This window comes from Phyllostomus discolor, chromosome 10 (genome assembly GCF_004126475.2).
Source record: "Phyllostomus discolor isolate MPI-MPIP mPhyDis1 chromosome 10, mPhyDis1.pri.v3, whole genome shotgun sequence".
Lineage (NCBI taxonomy): Eukaryota > Metazoa > Chordata > Mammalia > Chiroptera > Phyllostomidae > Phyllostomus > Phyllostomus discolor.
Window position 1 is genome coordinate 45609500 of NC_040912.2, and position 21998 is coordinate 45631497.

At 36.7% G+C, this 21998-nt stretch overlaps 1 protein-coding gene across 5 annotated transcripts in view; it reads right to left on the reverse strand.

The window, feature by feature from the left end:
- Window positions 1–21998, reverse strand: part of RELN (reelin) — a 567213-nt gene that overhangs the window by 254087 nt on the left and 291128 nt on the right. For all 5 annotated transcript variants that reach the window (XM_036010728.1, XM_036010729.1, XM_028525327.2 and 2 more), the window contains exon 8: window positions 21100–21151. In XM_036010728.1, coding sequence (XP_035866621.1) covers window positions 21100–21151 — 52 coding nt within the window. The remainder of the gene's footprint in view (window positions 1–21099; window positions 21152–21998) is intronic.

Consider the following 21998-nt stretch of genomic DNA (forward strand, 5'->3'; position numbering starts at 1 on the left):
CTTTTGTTATAGGGAGTTAAACCAAGATGACTGATGTATCATTCAACCAATTAATCAATGAGACAACCAATTATTAAAAATATTACTTATGTCAGCAGTATATGTGAACTTGAAAGCCTAGTTACTTTCTTGTGATTCAGTTTCACTTCTCTTTGGCTTATCATCCAGGAGAAAACCTAGGGAATGCATACCCTTTGAATAGCTTTTCCCACTTAAGAAGTAAAATGTCATTTAGTATAGACATTTATACATGGCTCCTGTGGTGAAACAATGTTGATTCAGGCCGCATGGTTCTTATGTTGGCTACATCTTCTGCCAAGCCAACTCTTTTACACAATTCAGGCCTCTGCTCAGTGGCTACATCTTCAGAGGTCTTTCCCTGACTACCTTCAATACAATGCTACCCTCACTTGCTGACTCCTGATTTATTTTCTTCATTTCATTTGTTACTCTCTGACATATTCACTTGTTTGGTGGTTGCCTCCTCCCATCAGAATATTAGCTCCACCAGGGCAAAGATTTGTTTCACAAATCCTGTCTCCCCAGTGCCTTGAGAGCTGCTTCACATAGAAGCAGTAAATAGGGGCTCAGTAAATAGGTGCTGAATGAATGAATAAAATAAATCTAGAAAAGACTTAGTTAAAGTCTAGGAAGTGGGTTTTTTGGAAATACAATAATAGCATTGTTGTTGTTACTCTCTCTTTTGTACACTGTGTTTCAGCAGGATAAGGAGATGGTATGACCTAGAACCTCTGTTCACCAGCATAGAGATGTATGCTCTTCTAGAAAGATCCAGAGGAGAGCACATTCAATCTCTCATCCTGAATAATGTTTGAGTAACAACATTACATGGTTCAGCTGATGCTATATTTCTATTCCTTATTTAGTATCTTTCCCTAGCAACAGAACAAGCTATTAAGTATAAATTTAATTACAATTGGTTGAATAAAGATATGGCACTTTGATATTTCTTGCAGGTGCTGCCTTAACTAAACAGACAACATCATAACCATATTTTCAAATAAAATGTATTCCTGGTGAACTCACAGTTCATTCTTGCCACCCAAGTTCTAGGATTTAAGACCATAGTGGGAAGACATTTAAAAGATAATGAAAGTGAACACTCATATTTTACAAATGAGTTGCCAGAAGTTCAGACAGGTTCCACCACTTAGGCAAGGTTATGAGGCAAGGAAAATTGGCAGAGAAAGAACTATATGGCTTGACTCCCAATCCAGTGCTCCTTTCCCTTCCCTGTTTAGATTAAGAACAAAAGTAAAAATACATGATGGAAAATACATACATTGAAAAAGGTATCATTTTCCATTAATGACTATTATTTATTGGGAATCAGAATACTAGCTGCAGCAGTATATCAAAATCTCTGTGATCCCTACATATTACTACTGAGACAGGCACAGAATCGGATTAACCATAAAGCTTATGAAACATAAGCTTTAGGGTCTTTCCATTGGATGAGCACCTTCCAAAGTTCTGGGAGGATCTCTAGTAATGTGTTCATGGACCCTGTTTACTAACATTTGCAACTGGTTAAAACAACTATCTCCTTTATGACTACTCCCTCACCATATTCCCCTCATGTTGGGTGATGTTGGGGTGGCCATGCTGCTTTTGAGGTTCAGCCAAGGGGAAGTTGAGTTGAAAATACATTATTTTTGATTAGTGTGTTATGCAGGTCACTTTTATTTTATAGTGTAGTATTCTCAGTGTAAAAAGAGGTTCCAAGAACACTTATACCTGCCACTGTGCTGACATACCTGACATCATGACTCAAAGACAATGATGATAAACTGTTTAATGAGTGATGTCAATTCAAAGAGTAGTTAACATTAGTCACTGCATAAGAAGTTAAAATAACCTGAAATCTTACAGTTCATATCTGAAAGAGATTTTTCAATTTGATGATGATCCTAAGCATTTAAATGACACTATCAATAAGGATTTGTGGGTGTAATATGTTAATTTAAAAAATCCAAACACTGATCCACCAAGCTAGAAACAGAATTATCTTTCTGCTCTTTCTATAGAAAATATTATAACACTATCATAGGATGAAGTGATTTAAGAATATTCAGCCAAAAATTGTAAAGAAAATTTATTACAAAGCATTTTGGTTTAGTTAATTAAGATGTTATACTATATTTTTGGATTTTGGGATATTTGTGGTATTGTCAGCTTTTAAAAATCTGTAATTTGTTGTGATTTATTTCTCACTCTAAATATTCACATTTTTACCTAATTTTGAATATGTATTTTTTCCTTAAAGAGATCATAGCTATTAGCCAAATTGTTAGCCATGAGCTTCAAATATGGACCCACAAAACCTGGAACCACCCTTGTTCAAAGCATATATTGTGTGTACATTCTCGCATTTCACAGATGTCTCCCATTTTCCATCCCTGTGCCCCCTCCACCCAGCCCCTACCCTCTGGCCTTCACCACATTTTTATCTGTGTCCATAGGCTATCCTTGTATGCACACATGTCCCTTGGCTAATCTCCTCAAGTCTCTTCCTACCTCCTCCCCTCTGGGCACTGTCAGTTTGTTCCATATATCCATGCCTCTGGTTTTATTTTGTTCATCAGTTTATTTTGTTCATTAGAGTCTACATATGAGATCATGGGTATTTGTCTTTTTCTGACCAGATTATTTTACTTAGCATAATGTTCTCCAGGTCCATCCATGCTGTCTCAAAGGGTAAGAATTCCTCCTTTTCTTTTTAATCCTCACCTGAGGACAGGGCTACTGATTAGAGAGAGAGAAAGGAAGGGAGAGAGAGGGAGAGAAACATTGATATAAGAGAAACACCTATCAGTAGCCTGTCACATGTATGTGCCCTGACCAGGAATGGAACCCTCAATCTTTTGGTTGATGACGCTCCAACCAACTGAGCCACACTGGCCAAGGTGAGTTCCTTCTTTTTTACAGTCACATAGTATTTCATTGTGTAAATGTATGACATCTTTTTTATCCACCCATATACTGATGGACACTTGGGCTGCTTCCAGATCTTGGCTATTGTAACTATTGCTGCTATGAACATAGGGGTGCATATATTCTTTCTGCATGGTATTTTTGGATTCCTGGGATATGTTCTCCAAAATGGGATCACTGGGTCAAACAGCATGCCTTAAATCACAGGTTCTGAAACATGGAGTTCAGATTGTGTAGTTCATTTTCCAATGTGCTTAGCATGGTACATTCAAGTGATAAATGTATTTTAATACAGGACAACAAAAAAAGAAGAAAAAGTTATATTTTCCTTCTCTATTACTTAAAGCAGATTTGACTCAATTAAAATATTCTTAAGAAGAACTGATCACATTACAACTGAGTTAACATTGATGAAATGACTTTTAAGTAATTGTTTGCCTACACTAGAAACATGCCATTCATTTTTGGACTACATTGGAGATGAGCCTGAATGAAAACCACATTGACCCTCATGAACCTCAGGGACTCAACAAAAGTCAGAGAGAACCTGTAATTTCTGAGACTTGTTAGCTGGAGTGCTTCTGTGCAGTGCTGGTTGGGAGAATCTTAAAGGACTATTATAATTTATAATACCAAAATATACAAGCACATGAATAAGTAGTGATTATGTGCAAGTTAATGAAGCCTGTAATAAGCACACCATTCATTGTGCAATAGCCTATTACTATAATGTACATGTATGAAGATTACAAGTACCTGCTAGACAAAAGTTTCTAAAAACTCACAAATAAACTTCTTCCTTTATCCCCATCCCTCTTGGGTAGTTGCTATAAAAACTAACAACTTAAAGAATAGCTTGATTTGGTGTAATTGCAAGGCCATTTAAAGAAATATTACTATTTGTTTCTATTAAGAATTCAAGACTTACTCTCTTCCCCAGAACAATGGCCAAACAGGTTCATAACTCGTTGGGTAAAATAAATTACAGGATCAAAATTATTGACTTAATTAAAAATTTTCAGAAAGATAATATGGCACAGATACCATATATTATGCAATAACACTCTATAATTATATAAAATGTTTCTGCAGCGAAGTGCTTAAAGATTCATGTAGGTAGTACAAATAAAAATTATAAATAGCCTTAAATAATTTCAAGTCATTTCTTTCAGCCAGATGAATTCAGTTCATGTAAGGGTTTGCCATCACATAAATGAAAAAAAATGATTAGTCATTTTCTGAGTTTTTTTGTAATATGCAATTACAAATTGTGAGCTTGTATCTGCAGCAGTCCACTCTGTTTCTTCTTACTTTCATAGTAGAAGGATAAATCATATGGTTTTAGTCTCTCAAGGCCTGGGTAGTTTTATTTTTATTTGGTTATTCCCTTCTCCATCAAGTCCAGGACTTTTCAAAGTAAATCGGAACAGAAACAATAGAAGGAGCTACTGTCCTCTTGGGGGTTCAGCAGTGGTTGCCGGTAGAAGCCTCTTTCCTTAAAGCCCTGCTTAAAAAACAAGCTGCCTTTTTAAATGTTCCACAGGGCCACAAAGGAGGAGAGAACTGATCGGGCAGAATTTATAGATGGGGAAAAGTACTGCCTGAAATCATCCTTCTAGATTGCGGAGCAGAGCCCATAAATACTGAAGGCTCGAGGAGTGTCTGGACAGACCCCTGCTGAAGATTCTGGCAGCTCAAGGGCTGCTGCTCCCATTACTCAAAAGTCAGGCCTCAGGGACAAGCAGGGTTCCAGGAGCTGAGTGGAAACAACAGTATTTGATATAGAAAAATCATCAAGTTATGAAAGCATGTAATCTGGCTACCTAGAGCTCCCTGTTATGACTGGTGCAAATTTTAGCAGGATCAACACATCCTTTTATCTTTTCAAGGCAGATAAATAGAGAATAGGACCATTAACTTGAGACCGTAGTGAATGGAAAGAACACCAAGTGGGGAACTTTTACAGATGCTTCTAAAAATTTAGACACTTTCACTCCCTGGAGATATTAGGTTAGTGCACTCAAGAAAGAGACTTGTTTTTGTTACTTATTACTCTCCTGTATATCAGTTATCTTTGGAGTAATTTGGAATGTAGAGTTCAAGGAAAATGGAGAAAAAATCTACCTAGGAAGATGAGAATTTGGCCCCATGTGGGCTATTTACCTACCAATTCTCAGAGCATGGCTGAAATAAATGCATGAGGAATGGCTGAACAGGGAATGCTGTTCTGTGCTGAGCCCACAGTTTCCCCTAACCCCTCACAGGCAATCTCTTAGCTGTTATCCCCAAGTCTGATCCTGCCTACACATCCTGTCATGAGCTGCTTCAGGGTCTCATAAAACACAGGTTTAAGTCACCTGGCCTGTGCCTGCACAGACAGCAGCTCATACCTTGTTGAAGTTCAGGAGCTGTAGTCAAAGGGGCAGAAGTCCAATTCATGCGTAAGAGGAAGGGAAGGAATAAATGGTTACTGTACAGATAATGCTTTGTGGCAGCCTGGGCAGAAAGCATCCTGGGGCTTCTGAGTCCCAAATGACAGGGATGGGAATTGTGACTGAAAGGAGCCCACAGATATGAATTTAATTAAGAAGAGTTCCATTCCCCACAAGAGGAAATCCTCAAATTGCTCTTGGATCTGTCAAGGGCAAATGAATACAATTTTGGTAAAATATGATGACTAAAATTGAGATGGATCAATATTTTATCAATGAAAACTGTAGGCTTAGAGACATCAACATGCCCAATATCTTTGTCCTAAGAAATCCACTAACCAATTAGTTGAATATGGAAATCTAGAGTTTATGTCTATACCTCTGTTTTGCCCACCATAAAATACACTTGGGAGAATTTGGTGTATTTGTAACTGAAGAAACAGATTTCAAAGATAGTGTTGTAAGAAGAATCACTATATGGAAGTAAAATTTCCATGTTAAGCATTTACTAAAAACTGATAAATAAGGATTAAGAAAGGTCAAGCAAAAGAGAACATGAAAAGTCCTCAAAAATTCTATATTTACACTAAAAACATGTTCCTTTAAACTTGAAAGACCTCTTTTACAGAAATTGAGAAAGAGCTGGGTTTTAAAAGCAATAGCTTTTCACTTTCTGTTTTGTATTTGTTTATTTCAAAAATGAGGCTACTAGTAATAATTTCTGTTTAGACTTGCTTTATTAGTAAATACCCTATTGGATTTGCAAAGCTTTCTGGAAAAAAAGTGACAGTATGTGATTTATTGTACTTAATATTTTGTCCCTTTAGTCACTTCCTTGGCTGAAATTCCCAGACCTCATTAGGTGACTCCTTCCAGTTTATGGCAGATGGACAATGACCACAGGATATAAAGTGAACAGCTGTCCTCCTCCCCTTTTGTACCTTTCTCCCTTTCAGTCCTATTCCTATTCCCTCACTTTCAAAATATTTGTGTTCCTTCCTTTTCATTGCCACTCCTATAATAAGAAAGGGACCAACTGTGTTTCAATTTATGTACTGCCATGCACTTCCAGCCACTTTCAGGTGCCCAAATTTTGCAACTCTCCTTCCAAGCCACAGCATAGAACTTTCATTAGAATCTAAGTTGGGAGAAACACAAGGGAAAAAATGCAAAATGTGCAGACTTTGCCAGGTTCCCTGCCAAGCAGCCCTCCTTTACCCAGGACCAAAGCCATATAACCCAATCTTAGTGTTCATGCTTGCCCAATTTTCTAGGAGGACCAATTACCAACTTAGGCAGCAGGTGTTAAGTACTGCCCCTCCCCCATCCCCTGCAATTTGGAGACTTAGCATTACTACTCTTATTGCTGTTCTGGCTCTGACCTTGGTCTCAAGGCCTGGAGTGGCCCCTGCCTTGTCTCCCCACAGAGTGACATCTGCCTAATCTTTGCTGTGATGCTGACCCTGTGGGGTGGTACCATGCTTGCTCTTGTCTTTCTCCCTAGTGATGAAGTCCCGCCATTGGAACTACTTTATTACTGGACATTCCAACAGGCTGTGCTCTCACTCTGTGTTAGCTGCACCCTTAATTAGCCTTCCTCATTTTTTTTTCCACATGTGAATTTTTTCCCTGACCTATTGATAATAAACTCCTTGAAGATGGGGCAGTGTCTTAGGTTTTGCTTCTTCCTAGAGTGGATGCAGGGATATCATGATATATATGGCATATTCTTTTTTAAGTTTTATTTATTATTACTGCCTTCTCTTGTACTTATCCATTAAAATTTATCCCCCTATACCCTCTCCACCTCTACATACATCCATCTCCCTGTAATCACCACACTGTTGTTTCTGTCCATCAGTTATTTTTCTTTTTTGTTCCATCTCTCCATTCCTCCCAATCCCCTCAGAGCTGCCAGCATGTTCTCTATGAGTCTGACTCTATTTTGCTTGTTAGTTCAATTTGTCTATCAGTTTCCATATGTGAGTGAAATCATATGGTATTTGTCTTTCTCTGACTGGCTTGTTTCACTTAGCATAATGTTCTCCAGGTTCATCCATGGACACTTGGGCTGCTTCCAAATCTTGGCTATTGTAAATAACACTGCAGTGAATGTAAAGGCACATATATTCTTTCGAATTAGTGTTTCAGGTTTCTTTGGATATATTCCCAGAAGTGGAAATGCTGGGCCATAGAGCAGTTTCATTTTTAACTTTTTGAGCAAACTTCACACTGCTTTCCCCACTGGCTGCACCTGTCTGCATTCCCATCAACAGTGCAGAAGGGATCCCCTTTCTCCACATCTTCACCAACATTTGTTGTTTATTGATTAATTGATCATAGCCAGTCAAAGGTGTGAGGTGATATCTCATTGTAGTTTTAATTTGCATCTCTCTGATAATTAGTGACATTGAACATCTTTTCATATGTCTATTTGCCATTTGTATGCCCTCTTTGGAGAAGTCTTATTCAGGCCCTTTGTCCATTTTTTAATTGGACTATTTGTGTGTTTTTTAAAATACATTTTATTGATTATGTTACTACAGTGTTCCATTTTATTTGCCCCTTTATTCCCCTTTGCCCTGTATCCCCTCCCACCCACACTTCCTTACCCTCCTTAGTTGATGTCCATGGGTTGTTCATATAAGTTCTTTGGCTTCTGCATTTCTTATACTATTCTTAACCCCCCTTGTCTGTTTTGTACCTACCATTTATGCTACTTATTCCCTGTACCTTTTCTCCCATTTCCTCCCCTCCGTCTCCCTGCTGATAATCTCCATGTGATCTCCATTTCTGTGATTCTGTTCCTGTTCTAGTTGTTTGCTTAGTTTTTTCTTTTGTTGTTGTTTTAGGGTTGGTTGTTGATAATTGTGAGTTTGTTGTCATTTTCATGTTCATAGTTTTCATCTTCTTCTTGTTCTTAGATAAGTCCCTTTAACATTTCATATAATGAGGGCTTGGTGATGATGAACTCCTTTAAGTTGACCTTATCTGGGAAGCACTATATCTGCCCTTCCATCCTAAAGGATAGCTTTGCTGGATAGAGTAATCTTGGATGTAGGTCCTCACCTTTCATGACATGAAAGTCATATCATTTTGATATGATTTTGAATGCCTTTTTCTGGCCCCTTCTTGCCTGCAAAGTTTCCTTTGAGAAATTATCTGTTAGTCTTATGGGTACTCCTTTATAGGTAACTGTCTCCTTTTCTCTTGCTGCTTTTAAGATCCTCTCCTTATCTTTAATCATGGATAATGTAATTATGATGTGCCTTGGTCTGTGCTTCCTTGGGTCCAACTTCTTGGGGACTCTCTGAGCTTTCTGGACTTCCTGGAATTTATTTCTTTTGCGAGATTGGGGAAATTCTTCTTCATTATTTTTTCAAAAAAGTTTTCAATTTCTTACTCTTCCTCTTCTCCTTCTGGCACCCCTATGATTGGGTTGTTGGATCATTCAAAGTTGTCCCAGAGGTTCCTAAGCCTCTCCTCATTTTTTTGAATTCTTGTTTCTTCATTCTGTTCTGGTTGAATGTTTATTTTTTCCTTCTGGTCCAGACCATTGCTTTGAGTCCATTTCCTTCCCTTCAGTGTTGGTTCCATGTACATTTTCCTTTATTTCATTTTGCATAGCCTTCACTTTTTCTTCTATTTTGGGACTGTAGTCAACCAACTCTGTGAGCATACTGATTCCAGTGTTTTGAACTATGAATCTGATAGGATAGCTATCTCTTCATTGCTTAGTTGTATTTTTTCTGGAGCTTTGATCTGTTCTTTCATTTGGATCATTTTCTTTTCTTTTCTTTTCTTTTTTTTTTTGGTCTGGGCACACCTGTTATATGTAAGGGGCAGAGACTTAGGTATTCGCCAAAGTGGGGCAACCCACATCGCTACGTTGTGGAGCTGTGGAGCTGTGCAACGTGGGGGAGAAGGCCAAGTTGGAAAAATTCCACTTGCTGGGCTCTGGGCTGGCTTTCAGTCACTAACTCTGCCACCCACAAGCAAAGTGGGCTCCTCTGGTGCTGATTCCCTGGTGGGTGGGTTGTGTATACCCTAGGACTCTGTGGGGCTCTCCAATGAATGCTCTTGTGAAGCTGGGAGTTTCTCCTGCAGCCACAACCCTCATGGATTTTTTCAGTCAGAGATTTTGAGGCTTTATTTCTCAGCTCTGGAGCCTTGGGTTGCTTGGTCTGTCTTGCTCCCCAGTTGTTCTTCCCAGTGTGTTTGCACACAAATATGGAACTGCCCACTTCACCAGCCACTGCCTTACCTGGTCTGGCAGCTGCCACCTTGCTACATGCCCCCTTGCTGCACACTTCCTCACCGCACAATCCCTCACTGGGTTACCTGTCTCCTCCCCTCCTACTAGTCTGGAGGAATGTTTCTTAAATTCATTTGTCAGACTTCCATACAGTTTGATTTTATGGCAGTTCTGGTTGTTTTTTGTTTTTAAATTTGTTGTTGTCCTTCTTTTGGTTGTGCAAGGAGGCACAGTTTATCCACCTATGCCTCTGTCTTGGCTGGAAGTCAGATTGTGTTTTTTGGTGTTAAGTTGTATAAGTTTTCATAAATTTTGGATATTAATTAATCTCTTATCAGGCATATTGGAAAATATGTTTTTATTTAGTAGTTTGTGTATAATTTTCTTTTTTGTGTGTATTTGGTTTTGGAAATAGGATAATACTGGTCTTGTAAAATGAGTTGGGAGTCTTCCCTCCTTTTGAATTTTTTGTAATAGTTTGAGAAGGAGAGGTGGCAGTTCTTCTTTGAATGTCTGGTAAAATTCTCCTCTTCAGCCATCTGGTCCGGGGCTTTTGTTTGTTGTAAGTTTTTTGAATTCTGCTTCAATTTCACTAGTTGTAATCTGTCTATTCAGATTCTCTAAATCTTCCTGATTTAGTTTTGGAAGATTATGTTTCTAAGAATTTATCCTTTTTGTCTAGGTTGTGCAATTTGTTGTCATATGGTTATTTGTAATATTTTCTTACAATCATTTGTATTTCTTTGGTGTCAGTTATTTCTTTTCTTTCACTTCTGGTTTTATTAATTGTGTTCTCTCTTTTTTACTGATGAGTCTGGTTAAAGGTTTGTCAATCTTATCTTTTCAAAGAAGCAGCTCTTGGATTCATTGATCTTTTGTATTTTTTTAAACTTTATTTCATTTACTTCTTCTCTGATCTTTATTATTTCTTTCTATCACTTTGGGCTTTGTTTGTTCTTTTTCTAGTTCTTTACTTAAATAGAAATAATAAGACTTAATAAAGCTAGATTGTTTATTTGAGCTTTCTCTTGTTTCTTGAGAAAGGACTGTAATGCTATGAGTTTCCCTCCAAGGATTGCTTTCCTTGTGTCCCACAGATTTTGGGTTGTTGTGTTCTCAATTTAATTTGTTTCAATGTATCTTTTGATTTCTTCCTTGATCTTGCTGTTAACCTATTCATTGTTTACTAACATGTTATTTAGCTTCCATGTCCTTGTGTATTTTTCAGTTTTCTTTTTGTGATTGATTTCTAGTTTCATAGCATTATGATCAGAGAAGATACTCGATATGATTTTGATCTCTTTTTAAAAAAGATTTTTATTTATGTATTTCTAGAGAGGGCAAGGGAGGGAGAAAGAGAGGGAGAGAAACATCAATGTCTGGTTGTCTCTTGTGTGCCCCCTACTGGGGACCTAGATGCAAGCCAGGCATGTGCCTTAGACTGGGAGTCGAACTGGCAACCCTTTGGTTCTCAGGCTGGCACTCAATCCACTGAGCTACACAGCCAGGGCATGATTGTGATCTTCTTAAATATATTGTGACTTGTTTTGTGTCCTAACATGTGGTGTATCCTAGGAAATGTTCCATGTGCACTGGAAAAAATGTATATTTTGAAACTTTGGGGCAAAATGCTCTGAAGATATTAATTAAATCCATTTGATGTAATGTATCATTTAAAGCAACCATCTCCTTATTGATTTTCTGTCTGGAAGATCTATCCATTGAAATCAATGGGGTGTTAAATTTTCCTACTATGACTATATTTCTGTCCATCTCTCCTTTTATATCCTTCAAGATTTACTTTACATATTTAGGTGCTCCTATGTTGGGTACATAATATGTACTAGGTTATATCCTTTTGTTGGGTTGTTCCATTTATCTTTATGTAGTATCCTCTTTGTTTCTTAATATAGCCTTGGCTTTAAAGTCTATTTTGTCAGTTATTAGTATTGCTACCTGAGGTTTTTTCCTTTCCATCTGCATGAAATATCTCTTCCATCTCTTTACTTTAGTCTGTATATGTCTTTTGTTCTGAGGTGGGTCCCTTGTAGACAGCATATATATGGGTATTCTCTTATCCATTTAGCTACCCTGTGTCTTTTGATTGGGGCATTTAAGCATTGATTGGAGCATTTAAGCATTTACATTTAAATAGATTATTGATGGATATGTATTTATTGCCATTTTAGTCCTTTAACTATATTCCTCTGTTTTTTTCTTTTCCTCTTATTCATTTATTTAAGATTTTATTTATTTATTTTTAGAAAGGGAAGAGATGGAGATAGGGAGAGAGAGAAACATTAATGTGCAGTTGCTGGAGGTCATGGCTTGCAACCCATGCATGTACCCTGACTGGGAATCCAACCTGCGACACTTTGGTTTGCAGCCCGCGCTCAATCCACTGAGCTACACCAGCAAGGTCTTTTCCTCTTATTCTTAAAGCAAGCTCTTTAATATTTGTTGCAGTACTGTTTTTGGTGTGACAAACTCCTTTAGCTTTTTCTTGTCTAGGAAGTTCTTTATTTCTCCTTCAATTTTAAATGATAGCCTTTCTTGGTAAAGTACCCTTGGTTGTGGGTCCTTGCTTCTCATTACTTTGAATATTTCATGTCAATCCTTTCTGGCCTGAAATGTTTCTGTTGAAAAATCATATGACAGTCTTACGGGAGCTCCCTTGAAGGTAACTACCTCCTTTTCTCTCACAGCTTTTAAGATTCTCTTGTCTTTAAGCTTTGCCATTGTAATTATGATATATTTTGGTGTGGGCCTCTTTGGGTCTATCTTGTTTGGGACTCTCTGTGCTTCCTGGACTTGTGCATCTTTTTCCTTCCCCAGGTTAGGGAAGTTTTTGATCATTATTTCTTCAGATAGTTTCTCAATACCTTGTTCTCTCTCTTCCCCTTCTGGTATCCCCACAATGTGAATGTTGTTATGCTGTTGTCATGTTTTCTCAAAGGTCTCTTAAAGTATCCTCATTTTTTAAATTCTTTTTTCTGTTTGCTGCTCTGATTTGGTGTTTTTTCCTATCTTGTTTTCCAAATCACTGATTTGATCTTGTGCTTTATCTAACCTACTGTTTATTCCTTCCAGTGTATTATTTATTTCAGGTATTGTATTCTTTATTTCTGAACGATCCTTTTTATGATTTCTATGTCTTTTTTATTGCTGTCAACATCCTTATTATCATTACTTTGAACTCTATATTTGATAAATTGCTTGCCTCTATTTCATTTAGCTCTTCTTCTGGATAATTATCTTGTTCTTTCATTTGTGGCCTGTTTGTTTTTCTTCGTATTTTGGCAGCCTCTTTGTGTTTGTTTCTGTGTATTAGGTAGATCTGCAAAGACTCTGGAGCAAGCCTATGTCAAATGCTGCCTGACTAGCCCTGGGCAACCTGTTTTGACCTATCAGCTTGTGGCTTCTCTTCTGGGTCTGGATGCATGGTGAAAGAACTAAGTGCACACCAAGTCCAGCTTTTACCATTATCAAGTTGGGGACAGTTAGCTAAAGTATTAAAGCACTCAGGGATCCATCTCTGCCTTATGCTGTCTGTTAGGCTTAACTAAAGAGCCTCCAGTTGCACTCCTCAGCAGGCTGAAGCTCCACAGGGTGGGAAGAGGGGATTTCCTGTGGGTTGGGTTATTGCTTCCATCCAGGCTGATATCACATGGAGGGGAGTGTTCTGCCCAGGAAAGATGGCTTCTGCTGTATGGGGAATGACTGAAACAGGGATCCTGGCTGCTGACTCTTCAGTTCTCTCCCCACCCTCCAGCTCTTCTCCTCAGCACCCAAGCTCAAGCTCCACAGGTTGGGGAGAGAGGGATTCCTGCAGGTATGGCTATTGCTTTCCCTCAGGCTGATGCTGCATGGAGAGGAGTGCTCTGCCAGAGAAAGATGACTTCTGCAGAATGGGGAATTACTGAGCACAGGAATCCTGGTGCCAGACCCTTCAGTTCTCTCCTCAGAGCCATGAATCCCAGACTCTTCTCATATGGCTCTAGTCTGCTCTGCTCTCCCTCTGTCAGAGCCCAGGGAAAGTGGCTGCAAAGGAAATTTTGTGCATTGGCCCTTTAAGAGAGTGTCTATGTCTCTAGCCATCTCACCCTGGTAGACAGAAACCCCACTGCTTTTCACAGCCAGATATATGTGGGTGCTTTTCCCAGTTCTGGTGCTCTAGGTTGGGGAACCCAGCTTGGGGTTTAGACCTCACACTCTTCAGGGGTTACCTCCTCTGGCTGTTGAACTATTCCTCTGGAACTTCAGCTGCTGTGTGTGGGAGCCCAGCCAGTCTGCTGTGCCTCCACACTTCCTACTAGTCTTGATATGGTGATGTGGTTTCTTCTATAAGTCCTCAGTTAGTAATGCTTCTTTCCAGCTAGTCTTCAGTTGGTTATTCAGGGTGATTTTACTGTAATTTATTTGTAATTACAGTTTGGTCTTGGGAAGAGGTTAGTGTAGCTTCCACCTACTCCACTGCCATCTTGGATCAACCTCTGATTTTAAAAGGACATTCATAAAGATGAAAGCACAGATGTAAAACTAAAGGAAATGAATATAGATCAATACAGATAACTGTATATAGCAAACTGTAAAGATCTCTCTGATAGAAGAGTCCCTGATGAAGAGTCCTTGACTGGTAAGTGAAAACTGCTGCCTTGGATCAAGTTCTGATATTGCTGTTGAGCTCATTCAGCACACTCCTTGCCTTAGCAATCAACAATAGGTATAGTATCGACAACCAATTTGAAACATCATTAAATCTCTTTCTTAACCTATGCTTTTCATTAAATTCAGTTTGTATTTATTTAGTTGCATTTATAGGCAAAATTCTGCCCTGTTTACAGAAAGGAATATGTGTATACTCCTTAGTCCCCAAGGAAGCATTTGAGCTTGAAAGTAGATATGCAGAAATGACCATTGTATAAATAAAAGCAGAGTGAAATAAGTGCCATAAAATAAGTACAGAAGTAGGAATTCAGAGATATCAGGCTGGGGTAATGGGATGAGTTTTTATGGAGGAGAAACCATTTAGTCTACATCAACAATCAATTTCTTCTCATTGTATGGTTCACTTCTATGTCCCTTCTATACAATATATACATATCATAACATATTTATAAATGAATTACTGATGATTCTTTAAACTTCCTCAAGATGAGTGATAATGAATTAAATATTTCAAAAGGGAAAGGTCATAGTATCAATTTTCAATTTTATTTTAATTCATGTAAGGATAGCTATTATCAGTTTTAATAATTTAAGAAACTTGTAATTAATCTCAATAATCTTTTTTCCTTTTTATTGAATTTATTGGGGTGAAACTGGTTAACAAAATTATACAGGCTTCAGGTTCACAATTCTACAATACATTTGTACACTATATTGTATATTCACCGCCCCAACTCAAGTCCCTGTCTATCATCAATTATTCTCCTTATACACTCCTCCACCTCTCTCCACTTTCCTCCCCCCACAGCAATCACCACACTGTTGTCCATGTCCATGAGTTTTTTTACTTTCTCTTTTTTCCTTTTCTGCTTGTTATTTACAATAGCTAGGATTTGGAAGCAGCCCATGTGTCCATCAGTAGATGAGTGGATAAAAAAGCCTGTGGTACATTAACACATTTACACAGTGAAATACTACTTGGCCATAAAAAAGAAGGAAATTTTACCCTTTGTGACAGCAGAAATGAACCTGGAAAGAATTATGCGAAGAGGAATAAGCCAGTCAGAGAAAGACAAGTGCTGTATGACTTCACTCATAGGTAGGATCTAATGAACAAAAACCTCAGTAACCTTTTACAGAAGCTTATGCTTAGTAAACTTTTACAATATTTCAGAATATTCCCTTTTATTACTTAAAATAGGACTTAAGAACTTGGGGGTGAGGTGGATTTGAAAGCACCTAAGTTCATTTAAATTGGTCTCTTAAAATATACATTCCTTAAAAAAGGAATAGGTCAACTTTAAGATCAAGAAGCAGGAAGCCTGAATTTTAATCACTTCCCAAGCTTTATTTATTAAATTCAGATAATATAGAAATGTTTTATATACAAATATTTTAGTTTTGTGCTAATATTGATCTTTGAGTATCTAAGAATCATCATAAGCAAAACTTATTATAATATCTCTTATATTCAAGACTAACATTCAAATAAAACATATATTTAACCTTATAAACCACATGTATTAAATTAATTTTACAATTAAAATGTTCTGAAGTTCTGTTTTTTTCATATTTGTTTTGAGCTCAAGTCATGAGAGATTTTGCTAGTTTTCATACCGGAGATTTTCATGTTTTTAGAAGAAGTTTTCACTATTTCATAACAAATTCCCCAAGGCCTTACTTACGTAGTAGAGTGACTCCTGAAAACAATGAGAGTCTGACTTAGAGATACACTTTTGAAATTCACAGAGGAAATGGGCAATAATTCACATGAAGATATGGAGGGATCAATTTCTCCTCCTTCTGAATGAGCTGTTTTAATAGAGATGAGAGAGAGTTTACTGAATCAATTCTGAATATTTAAAAAGTATATGAATTAGGCTTGAGAGGAAACCCTGCTTCCTTTTTGCTGAATACAATGTAGTTACTGTTACAAGTGGCATTTTATTCATTGTATCTCTTGGAGAAAAAATAATGCCAGAATTTTTTACAAATCAATCTTTCAGTTTATCAATTTTTAACTCAATATTTAAAACCATATTTATAGTTTTTATTTTTCAAAATATATTCACACAAAATGAGTAGCTCTCATCTATCTCAGACTCTGCAGTATGTATAGTACATAAGAGAATTCAGGCTTAAGAATATTTTCACATCTTAATTTGTAAATATAAAACATTTATTATTTAATAACTTTTTTCTGTCTTAAGATGATTAAAAAAACAGAAAGAAATAAATATACATACACACAAAACCCCAAATCTTGAGGATATTCATAAGTAAAACCAAAGAAAAAAGTACTAATTCCATAAATATGGACAAGTAATAGATCCTAGCTAATTTGATAATAACAAGCTAGTAAACACATGGATATGTATTTTTGTCTACTGGCTTCTCCAAAGGCATTTTTTTATGATTATCCATTTCCCCCTGAGTCATCTTTTCCCTTGATTAAGGTCCTCAGATAACCTCCCCCAAATCCTCTCTTGCCATGAAATGTCTGCATCACACCAAGTCAGCACTTGGTTACATGCTATTATGAATGTCTCTGTAATAGCTGTTTGTCACTCAGGCAAGAAATATTTATGAGCAACTAGTTATTTTGAATCCCTTGGCTAGGGGCTGAGAACACCATGATGGACAAGACAGATTTACTTCCTAAGCCAAACTGTTCTTCCTGCACATGTTTTTAAATGCTTTACCTTTAATCCCCATTTTGCTGATGAAGTCTATTAATCTGGACAGTTGGGCTATATTGAGTAAGCATAAATTTCTTTATTGCTCAAGAGAGAAAGAGGCCATTTTGTGACCTCATTGTCTATTAAAGAAGTATAGAAACCCCAGCAGGTGTAGGTTGACTCTTCAGACAGACACGATTTTATCTGACATTGCTTGTAGCTCTCCCTGGCCAGTCCTTCTGCTCTAGCAGTGCATGCATATTCCTGTCCTGTACCTTGCTTATGTCACTCAGTCTCCTCACCTGGAAAACTTGTCCTTTCCAGTGACTCATGTTATTGAACTTCAGAGATTCTTTTTTTTAATGCTGTATAACACTGATAATTATACTGAAAGAAACTGTTAGTCTTGACAAATAGATATATAGTCTATAGATGGTGCTAAAGATAATAAATAGTCTACAGATTTGAGTGCATGGTAAAAGTCTCCTTTACCTGAGAATTCCCATGTATCCTTGGCCAACATCTACAATTTAAGAAAAAAAGAGGCCTCCCTGAATTGCTAAATTCTGCAAGAACTAGCTGCAACCTCTCACCATGGGGACCTGTACACAAGCCCATCTTTGCTTATAACAATCTGGTAGTTCTCTAGAGGTTCATGCTCTGTACACACCCTGAAGCTTCTACCACAGTGCAAGGTACTGTAAAAGTGTTTTGTTTTCTCTCTTTTTGTGTCTTTTCATAGTTCAAGTTAGCTCAGGGCAATGCTGGACACACAGCAAATACTCAGTGAGTTCTTGTTAAGTGAGTGACAGATACAAAGCACCACCAGCACTTCCCTGGGACAGAGTACCCTGCCTGGGAAAGAGAATTTGGAGGCATCTGTAAGATAATGGTTTGCAAGGGCATCATCTCAATTTTTCCTCCTATCCCAGAGGAAATCTAAAGGAAATGAGTAGATGCCCCTAAGGGTACAGCCATAAATTCCACAAGTTGAATCTAATGAATCATGTGAGGCTTGTTAGAGATCAATGCCTCAGCACAGAAATAGATATGAGATATTTCATTGGAATGGAAAAATGAAAAGTTCTAAGATTATTTTAGAACACGTTTTAAGATGATTTAGATGTTGATAACATGATAACTGCATTTTTAGGATGCTTTTAACTTTAAAACTCATTTAGATTTAGTCAGATTTAGATCAGATAGTCTGTATATTTATAGGTATCTATATATGTATGTGTACATCCATACATTATTTTATACACACACATATTAGAAGAGTTGAGAGGGCTTTCCTGCATTCAGACAATAGAGTTAATTGTGTCACTCCTCAGTAATTAAAGAAATCTCTATATACTTATCTCTGAGGTACTTGGGGCTCTTGGGTAATGCTTATTATGTGGTTGAAAATGTTTACAAGAGTAATATAAAAACATTAGGGCAATAGTTTATTCAATTGTGGTTATATATGCATAATTATAAACATAATTCACCATTGAAGCCATAAATAATGATAGAGTTCCATAGAAAATTCCCATGTTAAATCTAAATTATCACACCAAACAGTGAGCATTGAACATCCTAAAGGACTTCGTGAGGAGTGATACTAAATCTGACTGATCATATTTAACCACATTTCTACTATGGATTTGGAGAATTCCACAATATATAAATAAAGTGTTGAACTGTTTTTTATAGCACACTCAATATAATTTTTTGAACTGACTGTAAACACAATGGCTACTTGACTGTGGTTGCTATTTTGGTATTTGGTTATTGTGGGGCTTGTAAAGCTCAGGATAAACACATACGATGCTACGTCTCTAAAAGTCCTGCCTGTGCTCCAGTCTGGCCTTCACAGCATCCATGTAAACACAATGATGTCACTCCAAGCACTCAATGAGATACACAAAACTATTTCTGCAGCATTCTCCCTACTATGCTCTCTTTACCATTTAACACCACACACACACAGCTGATGGGCTTCCACTATGTTGTTTCTTAGCCATCCTAATCTGTTTAGTTCCCAAGAATTTTTATTCTCAAAATTCAGTAAGAAAATTTCCTAATGAAGTCTCTGAGCAATAAATTATATATATTTTTACTAAATATTTTCTTTTGCATCTTAAACAATGACTTGTTGAATTTCACTTTTGATTCTAAAACTGACACTCAAAATTTTTTTCTAAGTTTATTTTTTAGTTATAAATTTGCCCTGTCTACCCCTCCCCCCCGCCCCACTAACCCCGACTCACTCTGCTTTTCATCTTCCCTGATTCTATTTCTTTCCAGTCTTCTTACCTAAAATTCAAACCCATGCTTTAAATAACACAAACAACTCTCTGTCCTGGTAGACTGCAGCAAGCACTCTGGCTTGTGCAGAAATCAGAGGTTCTTGCTAGCCCCACATTTGGGTCTAGTTCCAAGATTTGGGCATGGTATTTATTCTGAATTTTGGCTCTCAGATACCAAACACTGCATTATCTCAGTAACTCCCTTCCTTGGCCCTTTTTCATTTAATTCTATTGTTGATGGTAGAGTGCTACTGAAAAGTGAGGACATAAATAATCTATGCCAGCCCTACAGTATATTCTTTACTATTTACAAAAGTAAGCCTTTGTTTTTCCTTTAAGGAAGAATAATTCAATTGATGCTAAATCTCTCTAACAATAACTAAAATTAAAATAATAACAGAATTATGAAGCATTCATTTTAAAGTGAATTATCTTGTGTTCTTTAATGGCTAAAAATAATATTTGAAATTAATATTCATTGTTCTAACAAAAAGGAAGAATACTCAGAACACAGATAAATAGGAAAACATTACTCAGCTTATTATTTACATTAATAGCATATGAATTTAAATGTATTTGTTCTGGTTAAGAACTTCTAAGTTACTTGCCTGTAAAGCTAGAGTTTTAAAATTTTGTTTTTGTAGTACTAGAACTTTAAAAAAATGAACTTTATTTTTTCTGATTATAAATGTATTATATATATATATACTCATTACAGAAAGCTTACTAATATTAGATCAAAGAAAACACTGAAACTAATTATTTTGTTTTTACTAATGCTTTCTCTCCTGACCATGTATGAATTTCTGAATAGTCTGTGAATTGTTGTAGGTGATACCACCAATGTGAGAAGAAAATAACCCAAACTGTAACCAAGCAAATCTCACATAATACATACAGAAGCTGAAATGAGGTACACTGACAAAAAAAGTGACAACTAAATGCCCTGAAGATAATTGCTCTTAGGCACAATCATCCACAGTGGGTTTCTGGCTGTGAGAACACTGATGTGTAACCAGGACTACAAGGCCATTGAGGAGGTGCGAATGGTAGAAATCTGAGGGTGCTGTCCCAATCCTCGCTCCAGGAAGAGGTTTTCATGTTATGGCTCCAAAATCAATGAAGCCTCCATCTAAAAGGCATTATCTTTCTTTACCTAAAACATTCTCTTTGGAGACATATACAGGTAATTTATTACTATACACCTATGAAAATTAGAATGGAAAGTAATATGATACACAGCAAAACTATAAATATGTGATCAAAAGATATTTTATTTTACTACATGTTTTGGGTAGGAATTTTTAGTTTTAATACAAAAGCACTTTAAAAATATTGCCAGATACAGTTATTTTTTAATTATCCACATCTGAGTTAAACATAGTTTATTTATGTCAAACATGAAGCCCTAAATGGTTTCTCTCAGTCACCAATAATTCTCTCCCTCATTACTAGACAGTAAGATTGCAGGAAATTTAATATATTTCTATTTTAATCTGAGTAAACCATAATCAGTAAGGTAATTCTGCTGTAAAAAAATAATCCAATACATTTACAATCCACATGCAAATCCCTTCAAAATATTTTGGATTATCGGTATCACTTTTAAATATCACTTGCTATGGGAGAGAAATGGGAACAGAATGTAACATTTAAACATTTTTTATTTTACTTTAAAAATGTTTTCAATTATTTACTGCAAGTTGGGACTTACTCTTCTCTAAATTTAAAAGCATTTGGCACTATAATCCTGATGGTACATGTGAATAAAACAAACATTTCCAAGTTGAATTGCTATAATTGCTAAAAACACTTACCAATGGAAAATTGGAGTACAGAAGCTGTTGTTGTATTAAGGCCTGTGGTGATCTAGAAAGAGGAATATACCAAAATAAGACAAGATAGAGAGGAAGAGAAAGAGGTAAAAGACTTCCAGAGGAGGAAGCAGAAAAAAACAGAAAAGGAAGGAGACATAAACAGAGGTTGTATTTATCCAGTGGTTAGCTTATTTTTATTGGTATGTCTGAACACAGATACATTTTGTTTCTCTGTGGGGAGCAAAGCTGTGAGATCCTGACTGAGGCACTCTTACTATATTTCTTACTGTATGTTGAAAACTGCTTGCAGGATAATCTACCAGGCAATCTTGATCTTGTGAGGGCACTAACCTAGTCCTTCGACTCACACTACCTCCTCCCCTCCATCCTGCAGCAACAGATCTGGGACCCAAAGCAAATGTCAGAAAAAGGTTAACAACCAAAAACAGAGAGGCACATTAAAAACAAATGGTGAAAAGTGAATAGAATTATAGCAACTAACAGTACAGGATTTCTTTGGGGGTAATGAGATGTTCTAATATTGATTGTGGTAATGGCTGTATATTTTTGTGAATAAACCAAAACCCATGAATTGTATGCTTTAAAAGAATGAATTGTAGAATATGTAGATTATTTCTCAATAAAACTGTTACTCCCCTTCAAAAAAAGCAATCAAATTATGGGCCTAGAAATATCCTTCCTGCATATTTCTGTTATTTTCCCTTAGTTTCATGAAGAAGCAGGCTTAAATGATTTTCCCCTTACAAGAAATGGTACCTTAATTTTAAAACAATTTGACTTAAAAAATTTTTTTACTTATATATTCTTCAGAGCACTGACTTTGATCCACACCAGCTCAAATAAGATAAGAATTAAGGTTCTCATTTTCAATGACTCTC